The 10,413-nt window shown below is 39.0% G+C and overlaps 1 protein-coding gene across 2 annotated transcripts; it reads right to left on the minus strand.

The window, feature by feature from the left end:
* Positions 1 to 945: 945 nt before the first annotated feature.
* On the minus strand, positions 946 to 8,279 carry LOC136790906 (nuclear pore complex protein Nup153-like). Of its 2 annotated transcripts, XM_066997733.1 has the most exons (5): positions 8,213 to 8,279; positions 6,412 to 6,885; positions 5,078 to 5,170; positions 4,288 to 4,410; positions 946 to 2,750 (listed from the first exon to the last, which is right to left on the minus strand). In XM_066997733.1, the coding sequence occupies exons 2-4, from the start codon at positions 6,754 to 6,756 to the stop codon at positions 4,324 to 4,326; spliced, it is 525 nt and encodes a 174-aa protein (XP_066853834.1). In that variant the 5' UTR covers positions 6,757 to 6,885; positions 8,213 to 8,279; the 3' UTR covers positions 946 to 2,750; positions 4,288 to 4,323. The 2 variants fall into 2 exon arrangements, with proteins under 2 accessions (XP_066853834.1, XP_066853835.1); XM_066997734.1 differs by lacking the exon at positions 4,288 to 4,410 and having other exon boundaries at positions 8,213 to 8,276.
* Positions 8,280 to 10,413: the final 2,134 nt, after the last annotated feature.

The following is a 10,413-nucleotide window of genomic DNA, read 5'->3' on the forward strand; positions in this document are numbered from 1 at the left end:
TCTAGTATGGTTTCAGAGGTCTTACTTGATGGACATAAGCGCACAAGTGAAGACAAAAGATATTCTGTTTACCTGAAGTACATGAAGGTTTGAACTACATTCTAGTCCTGATCTTTCCAGTCAAAACTGTTTAAAAAACAACCCACCAAACAGTAAAACAAACAAGAAAACCCCATGCTTCCTCTCTACATAAAACTTTTCACAATTGTGTTTTCTGCCCACCACCTGGCTTTAAAAAGTATACGAACTTCTTTGAAAGATCATGTTTTTAGTCTGAACTCCAAATGAACAACGTGTAGGGCATGTAAAGAACAAGCACGTCATTAATGAAAGCTTTTCTCTAAAAAGGATAAACTTATTCTTGGGGAAAAGTGTGGAAACAGATGTTATCTAGGCAATATTCCTACAGGAAAAACGAATAATTTTGCCACACCTCAAAGGAAAAAATAATTGTGCTTAACAGGTAAGAAAATAAAAAAAATCAGAGCAAACCAAAAAATAAATCACAGAATATGCATCCTCGTTTTAATCATTAAGGATTACCTTTGAGCTCTGCTTTGGTGCTTGGCTTTGCACTTTCACAGGCTACACACTTCGTGGCCTCTGCTTTGTTTTGAACCAAGCAGGTCTCCCAATCCCAGCTTCCTTCAGGCTTCTTGAATTTGTCTAAATCCAGAAATTCTCCAGAAGGAGCAGAAAATGCAGATGCACTGCTACTGGTCACAGGTGTTGGACCCTCTGTGAGACAAACAAGACAGTTAACCATCCTGTTTGAACATGAACTATAAAATGAGCATTAACTTTTAAATCTGATTTGTCAAATCCCACAGAAATGTTCAAAACTACTCCACAACTCCCCCCCCCGCCCCTGAAAAAAATAAAAGCCACCAAAAACCCACAAAGAAACAAAGAAACAAACAAAAAAACCAGAGTGGAACTCAAAGCTTCCAAACAACACACAACTCTGTTCAGCACACAAGCTTCTGCTGCTGTTGACCACAGTGTAACCTCCATAAAGAGGCCTGACAGGTGCCTTTTAAAAAAAAGGTGCCTTTTAAGAGAGAAGCAGAAGATAACGCTTCAAATTCAAAACCGGAAAGACAAGAATGGCTCTTCCCTTCCACAGCACACGCAGAAAACTTTTATCCTAGTATTACTTGCATCGCTCTTCCTCTTGACAAGTGCAACGTAACCGTGCAATTCACTGCACCATGGTCACAGTAAACCCCTCATTTCCAAAATTCCTCCTTGCAATGGCAAGAGCCTCAGACAAAGATGCCGACTGACCGCTCAGAGGTTGGAAGTCCAAGAGAATCAACTCTGTCTGAAATCCATTATCTTACCTCAGGAAATTTCAGTCTTACCGCACAGGATGAATACAAAAGCCCGGTCTAGTCCATCTTAATTTGTTTCTTCCACGATATATTTGCACAGGTGTTTTTCGATGTAATGGCATGTTAAATGACATTTAGAGTCAAAGTTAGAATTAGAATCGTATTTTAAAAACAATACAACCACGCTCAAAATCAATTACGGTCACACACAATGGGAAACAACCCAGTACTGCCCTGAAGAAGTTACCCAGCGGGTCACTCGCTTTCTTGAAGCCTACCACTGACCTTCATAGGCATCTCTCTGCTTTAGCTTAAGACTAGTTAAGACTACACTGTCTTGAAATCTGGCTTCACATCTCCCCTCAATTACATACAAACGGTGAGTAGAGGCATTTTGGACACATTCTGTAATTTTTTTTACTTATTTTTTGAAAGAGAAAAACGCAGTCATTTTTAACTCTTTCTATGGAGTTCTCATTTTCGCCAGTGAAAAATCACTATGTTGTTTTTAAATTAAGTCACCCACTTCAGCCATCTTCCCTCACCAGCTGCAAAGCCGGGGGTATCTGCATTGATCCAGCTCCGTACTAATACATTTCACAATCAGTTCAATTTATGCGACAGGCTGGAACCTGGGCTGAGACCTCTGAAGTGCCTGTAAACCAATCCTGCAGACAGCCGCTAACCCATCAACCGTACCTGGGAATCGTGTTGCTTAAAATATTCCATATATGCAACGTACTTTTATTCTGTACAAGATTCACAGAGGCTAGGATGGAAACAACAGGAAAAAAAGGACCATACCTGGTTTCTCAGACTGACAGGCTACACATTTGTTATCTTCCGTCTTATTTGGTACAAGGCATATTCCACAGTCCCAAGAGCCTTTCGCCTTCTTAAATTTGTCTCCAAAGCCCAGAGTGGCTGTTGTGTCAGTGCTGCTCGAGGAGGATGTCACTGTCACCGAGCTGTCTGTGACCACTGGTCATGTCAGAGCAGGCATTACTCCCGTTCCAGGTTTTGGTGTCTCACATGCTATACATTTTGTAGCTTCCGGTTTGTTTTGGACAAGACATGTATCACAATCCCACGTTCCAGGTACTGTTTTGAATTTGTCTCCAAAGCCCAGCATCCCTGCTGGGGGCGCTGCTGGCTTTGAGGTGTCGCATTGACTTGAACTTACTGTCTGTTTCATACTCTCAACTGTTGACGCTTTAGTAGCTTGACAAGTTACACATTTGTCCTTTATGTCTTTGTTTTGCAGAAAAGGGTCACATGTATCAGATTGCCAGTACGATGCTTGTTTAGAAGTCTCTTTACCTGCAGAAAAAGTTGTTATTGCAGGCCTAGTATAAACCACTGTGCTTGTTGTAGGTTGTGCAGACGTAGAAGAGCGTGTTTTCAACAATCCAAAGTCTAGGAAGCAAGAAAAAAAAGTCTTCCTGTTAGCGCAGCACCTCACTACATGTAACTAAGTGACTTTACTAGAGGGCAAAAATTTCAACCCAGGTGCCAATGGTTACAACTAGACATTCAGACCGAGCGCAACAGGAAGTCCCCAGAAATCTTATCTAAACGGATGAAATTTCATCTGCTGCACTGGGTCACAACAGAACATTTCGTTAAAGCTTCATTTAACTCTTTGTTTCCAAGCAAGCTTTAAATCAACATTTTCACTGGTCGATACAAGTACAAACAGACAGTAGCTGACTGAAATCTGACAGTCCAACGTGGAATGGAAATAATGCAATTTGATTAAGACGCGATGCCCAATCGAATCAAATTTCTAAAGCTCCTCCTTCCGTAGCAGATGACTCAAATCTACTCCAGTAACTGTACAGAAGTTTGTACTCGGAGCAGCAATCCGTACGGTATTTTCCCACAGATGCTGAATATTAATTAAATAATAAAAACTCAAGACAATTGAACAACTGTCTAATTTTCTATAATCTTTTTCAAAATGCATCGGACACAGGACAACTCCTTATTTAAAAGGTGGCAATTTTAACAGAAAAGACAAGCTACTAATACAGAAAGACTAAAGGAAATGCATCTTAAACAGCAGCTCAAGTTGCTTGTAAATCTACCTTGAACATAGTTGTTTTGTGGTTTGTTTGTTGGTTTTTTTTTAGTCAAAAATGAAGTCTTTGAACAATGTGGATTTAGATTCTGCTTCTTTTAAACCGATAAAGAAAGTGAATGTCACTTCACTCAGAGGTCTTTCCTTAAACAAAATGCACAATGTATTTTCTCTCACTTAGCTCTTTCCAACAGAGAAATGTGCTGCCTTCTTAACAAGTATGTAAGTTAGAAGAAGACTTTTGGGAAAAGATCAAATTCAATAAAGCCCTTTTTCTTAAAAGATATCTTTTCCACAGACACACTTTATGAAACTGTTGAAAACAATTGCAATTGCTTAAAAACAAAATTCAGAAAAGGGTTTTTAACGTAAAACACTCCACTTCTGTTTGCAGTTTAAATTTTAATCCACAGGAGCCATTGTAAGCTAAGGCCCAAAGATTCGCAGCTTTCGCCATGTATTTGGAACTGAAGCTCTTTCCTATTCTTTCTTCACCTGGGCTGAAGGTGGGACAGGAGTGTTGAGCTTTACAAACATTTCCTTTTCAATTCCACAAATTGTATTTACTTAAAATGAAACACCGATTATCTGGCTAATTCTCTTAGTACCTCATTTACAATTACATCCTAACACGTAAAGGAGATGCAACCCATCTGCTTTTCATCTTGCAGTTTTACTTCCAGCAACAAACACCACTTAGAATAGAAGGGGGCAGATGCACCCTAACAAACGCAGCGCTTAATGTAATGCTCTCCTACATTCATATTTATAGCAGATACTCTATTAACCATAAGTCGTGTGTTGGTTTTTTTTTAATAAAAAATGCTAGCGTATTTTTTGCAGCATCTTTTTAAAAGGAGTTCATTATCTCACCAGGATTTTTTAGAACGTCTAAGACGCTTCCTTCCTTTAATACGTGGGCAGTGGTGAAGGGACCACCAGCAAAATCTTTGACCTCCTCTTTCTGTGTGTTGATGTTGGTTGAGGTGGTGGTGTCTTTTGAAACAAAAGGAAAACAAAAACAGCTTTCACAATGTGACCTAGTTAGAGCAGATTATACTCACTTTTGTTAGAAACAAGAATTTCCAGCTTTCATGCTTCTCACATAAGACTCTTCACAAATTCTACTTACTTTGCAATGCTTTATGATTACAAGCAAAACAAAAAGCAACAAAACAAAAAAAAAATATAAAAGCAGATCTGTCACTGGAAAAATACTGCAGAAGTCCAACACTGCCTGGAATTGCTAGCATGCGCAGACAAGACAGATTGAAGATTTAATAAAGAAAAAAAGGAAAATCAGCACTTCAGATCTGAAGTGCTAAAGTTTCAGTTACCTAGGGTAAGAAAGGGAGTCACTGGAGTACCACTGGGTCCAGAAAGTTCTGCCGATTTTACAACGGGAACACTAAATGTAAACCCAATCTGCTATGAACAAGAGAGGTTTTTCAGATTCTCAAGCCACAGGAACTTCAATCGAATGCACACACAAAACCAAATCTGAAAGCTGCTCTTCACATTTGTAGCACGCATGCTGAATGACAAATTATAAGCCAGAAGCCTACATACTTTTCTCCATTAAGGCAGATTCTGCTTTAGTGTTCTGCAACAGCCTACTAAATGCCTAAGAAAAAAAGTCAAGCTCCTTTATTATTTTACTTACAGAAGACGTAGGTAGCACTTCTGCCTCAGTAGATTTCACAACTGGAGATGAAAACGCAAACTCAGGACTGCTAACAGTACTTGTTGGTTGTATCTGTATTTTCAAAAGAATTAAAGGTTTATATTTAAGAGCAACAACTACCTGAATTCACTACCCAACAGAAGTCCCGCAGTGACGTCGAAAAACCTGATGTTTGAGTTATTTTGCAGATGAAAGTAATAATAAAACACAGGGAAGTTTCCAAGTGGGTATAGGACAATATCTTCAAAACCAAATTCCAGAAACTGAGAGGAAAAGCTGGAGATGCTACTTAGGTCTAAATGCACGGAAAAGCAAGCCAGGAAGCTGAAGAACGGCAAACTCAGCCCAATGATACTCCAAGAACTTCAGCAAACACCTCAACATGTTAAAGCAGCTGTCTACTTCAAACCGTACAAAAAATATTTCAAGTACTCTGGAACAGATTAATGTTTATTTTATTGCAATAATATGCCAATTATTGCACCCTAGGCTCATTCTATGTGAGGCTTATATGACCACGTTACCTCTAATTTAATAACTTAAATAAAGTTGTGGTTTAACCATTGCAGGCAACTAAGCACCACACAGCCACTCGCTCACTCCCTCCAAGTGTAACAGGGAAAAGAACCGGAAATAAAGAAGTAAAGTTGTTAAATTTGAGGTAGCATTAATGACTCATCGCATGTAATGGCTACCTGGAAAGACAAATGCCATAACCCTGTACATACTCCCCACTCCTTCCCCTTCTTTCCCCCAGCATTTATTGCTGAGCACGATGCTAAATGGTGTGGAATATCCCTTCGGTCCTCTGGGCTCCGCTGTCCTGGCTGAGTGCCCTCCCAGCCTCTTGTGCATCCCCGACCTCCTCGCTGGCAGGGCAGCGTGAGAAACAGAAAAGGACTTGTCACTGTGTGAGCACTGCTCAGCAACAGCTAAAACACCAGTGCCTTACCAACACTGTTTTGCTCACAAATCTGCAACACAGCATCATCTACTACGAAGAAAATTAACTCTACCCCTGCCAAAACCACTATAAATAACTTGGCATAAAGTCCACACCCCCCTTCCCCCGCAGACTTCCACAGCATTTGAAGCAGTTATACAATCACGTTAAATGGGAGTTGGCAGGCTCTAAGACTGAGAGAAGCAGAATCAAAACATTTATGCCTTTTTCCCCAAACTGGCATACAACCCCAATTCATTCAGCTGCGTAGAAACTAATATTTGTTAGTTTCATGAGCACCACAGAAAAAGTCAACTCGCAATAAAGCAGTATACTCATTGTAAACATTATTTATAGCATAAAGATTTACCTTGCCCGCCGCCGTCGCTGCTGCATCTGCCATGCCTGCCGCCTCCGTTGAATTTGCCACGCTTGTCGTTGCCGCTGTTGACCTTGATATGTCCTTTGTCATCAGTAGATATGGCATGCCCGCCGCCATTATTGGATATGTCAAGCCTGAGGGCACTGTTGAACACGTTATGCCCGACGTCGCTGTTGTATATATCATGTCCTCCACCTCCTCCTCTGATAGATCTGTCAAGTCCTCCACCTCCGATGGATCTGTCATGCCCTCCACCTCTGATGGATCTGTCATGCCCTCCACCTCTGATGGATTTGCCATGCCCGTCGCAGCTGCTGGAGTTGCCGTGCTCATTGCTGCTGTTGAAACAGCGCTCGGTGACGCTGAGACAGCGCTACTACCAACGAAACTAGAATTGAACTGAGGCAGCGATGCAGCACTGATGGGTAGGGGTATGTTCGGTAGCACTGGTTCCTCCACTTCCTAAAGTTGCAAATTTTAATTTTTCTTATACAAGACATACTACTTTCTCACCCCATCCCACCCAATTTATTAACAAAATTAAATAGAACAAAAATCCATACAAATTAAGAGAAAGCAAGTTTCCAGAAGAAATCCCGATCTCCCCACCTCTGTCTACCACGTCATTTTAATTTATGGCAGGCCTGCTTCCACATTATACTCTATTCAACAACTGTACAGCAAGAACACTGAAAGTTAACTCAAAACCTGTGCAGAACAGAGACGCACAGATCACATTTTTTTTCTTTCTTTTCTATACTTTAGTCATCAAAGCTCTAGAGAAGCATCATCCTTTCTAACTACCCTCGCATGGCTTCAATTAAGAGTACACTCTCAAGACAAGTGAGAAAGTGTTCCTCTTGCAAAATTAGGCAGGATAGCTGCCAAAGTTTCTAAAGTCATTACAGCAGTGAACGTGGAAAAAGGTAATGTTTAAAGAAGCAGGTAGGTTCAACAACCAAACTAAACACAAAAAGCACCAAAGAAAGTCAGACTAGCAGCACTGAAGATTGTGTTCTGGTAAATACAGTCTATACCATGTATCAGGATGCAAATATAAAAATCAGAAAACAGCCTCTTAACAACTTCAATTTTCATCCCTGCCACTTACTTTATTCGATTACTAAGATTGGATGAGTTATGTTTTAAATGGCATAGGAAATCTGACCAAAATTTGTACAGTACTATCATGATCTACTTAGAAATGACTAGGCAGGGATGTAAGTTGGTACTACTGATATTCAGTGCATCCTGTAGCTTACATCTGTTTCACAGTTTTGATTTGAAAAGTTTATGGAACTTTTGATATTTGGACCATTATTTTATTTGTGTTACAGGAATAAACAACAGTGTTTACGATTTCTTTATATTGCATCATCCGGAAGTCCCATTTAATGATTTGAAACTTAAATTAACTTAAATACTTAATATTAACTTAATATTAATTAAATACTTAATGTTAACGTAAATACTTAAATTAACTTACAGGCAGCTTATATAACATCCAATAAAAGAAAAAATAATCTGAATATTCATGGTCATAGTTTTATGGAATAGATTTTTCCTATTAAAATGAGAAAAAAACTCTCTCACAATGAGTTTGGTGAGTATCAAAAACTGAGTCATCGTTAGCAGACATGCAGAATGCTCTCTTCTACTACTCTTTTTCACACTCTTGGCCTGTATCTTTCTGTGTGACTTAAATATGAAACCAAAAATTAAGCTTTTTTTTTCTTTTTATACTTGGCACTCGTTTCAAGTATCATTCCTGTAGAAAAACTATACAAACCTTCACCAAAACTTCTCTTCTTAGGACTCATTCATTCAATTGCTAACGAGAAATGTTATAGTTTGCTATATAGCCTGCTTAGCACTGTAACTGCATAGAGGAAGAAAGATCCCTAAGGCATATGCTCAGATTTTTCTCTAATCCGAACTGTCAATCCATTAGAATTCTGAAAAAAGTCTTACATCAAAACAGATCTTCATTCAGACAACTATCGCTTGCCCATAACAGCCCATATTCCTCTTTCTGTTAACACCTGTGAGCTTCAAGGGGGCAAAGACAGTTGTCAGCCTTCAAGCAAGTCTAATCTACAATTGGACTGAGGATATAAAATATATATATACCCACACACACACGCATAGATATATAGCATTGGTGGGCCAGAGATTTACTGAGTATTCCAACTCAACTGTCCAAAGGGACTCTTGCCAGCAGATCAGTGTGGTGCTCCTGCTCCAGAACATGGCACCCAACAGAGACCAGCATCACAAAAAACACTACCACCACTACCTACTCTACAAACAAAAGGTAGGGCACTGCAATAAACTTTGTGAACGAAATCAAAAGCAGTGTGAGTTTTCTGTATCTCCTTCCTAAATGGAGAAGTAGAAAGGAGTTCTAACAGAGACAATTTAGAACAGTTTGAAAAAAACATAATTAAAACCCAGCACCTGATTGCACCTGTACCAGAACCTTAAAGCCAGTCGCTTCCACCCCTAAAAAGGTGGTTGTTGTGAAGTCCAACTTTTAGATGCCAAAACAAAGTGTTGAGTTCTTTCTGCAAGCCAAAGAATGCCCATGGTCACCTAAGAATTGCTTGGCAGATGAGCACAGAGTCAACAAAATTCCCTGCTACTGTTCTTTGAAAAGAGCGACTCCCTAAAAACCGAGTGCAAAGTCCCTTAACTCAAGCATTATTACCCAAAACACCATTTGCCCAGAAGGAAAAGCCATCAATATTATCTGGAGGATAACTCATTTGACCTAAACCAAGAAAGCAGTATAACACAAAGCAGTCTCCTCAAGAAGAAATTCAATTAATTCTGCTGGATTTTTTTTATTTTAGAGATGAGTTAGCATTTGGCCTCAAATGATTCTAAAGAACACATGGTCTTCATGTGAACTCAAAGCAGACAATTAACTTCATCATGAAAGGAGTATTAAAAAGAAGAATAATAAATCATAAATCTTCCTCCATGTTTTTGCTTAAAAAATAAAGAAAAAAACACATCAATAAACATCCTCCTGAACTGTAACTCACTTCCCCTACTTCACCTTCTAAAGAATACTTCAGAAAGAATCATCCCATTAGGACAGAACTTTCAAACTGCAAGCAATTAAATAGCTAAAACTAATAGCTTTTCCCCTAGGGAACATTAGGAGGGACAAATTATTTTGTTATAAGTAAACTGAGTTATAAACCATGAAATATCTGTCAAAGCAAAATTTGTAACACTACAGATTTAGTTAAACTACAAAATGAGCCATATTTCCTGTAGAAGGAAAAAATTAGGCCTCCAATAGCAAAGATCCTTTCTGTGGATACAGCATTATAACGTGCCTCGTTTCCCATCTTCGTATCCTACTCAGAAGATAAACTTGGGATAAAAAGTGGTGTATCAGTACTTTTATTCTTGCTCATCTTCCTTCCTTTCATAAAAACAACAATTTTCTCAAAGTTCTATTGATCTTCAAACACAATCCAGACTTTGCAGCTCCCTCAAAATACAAAATTTTCATTGGATTTCACATTCCTTTTACTGAGAACTGTCACCACCTTTCCAAAAAGACAGGCATGCAGACCGTACTGAAAAAGGAGATTTCTTTCTTCCTTCAAGTAAGTTTTAAATTAATAGATGTCATACCTTTCAGATGGTTCTGCTCGCTGTTCTGCAGGCAAAGTCTTCTCTCTCATCCCCTGCAAGTTAAGTTTAGTTCAAGACTTAGCTGAATATGTACAGAATACACAAAGTACCAACAACCACTTAATGTGGTTTTTTGTGGTTTTTATTTTATTTATTTATTTTTAATTTTATAGCACTGAATACACCTCACCTACTTAACGTTGTTCCCTAATTCAGCATTGTGGGTACAGTTCAGTTAAATTTTGAGGCTAAAGTAAGCATCACTGCTTCACTCAGCATTGAGGACAAACTGATAGAACACTAAATCAAATTTGTCAAATCCTCTAACAAAGAAAGTAA

This window comes from Anser cygnoides, chromosome 5 (genome assembly GCF_040182565.1).
Source record: "Anser cygnoides isolate HZ-2024a breed goose chromosome 5, Taihu_goose_T2T_genome, whole genome shotgun sequence".
Taxonomy (NCBI): domain Eukaryota; kingdom Metazoa; phylum Chordata; class Aves; order Anseriformes; family Anatidae; genus Anser; species Anser cygnoides.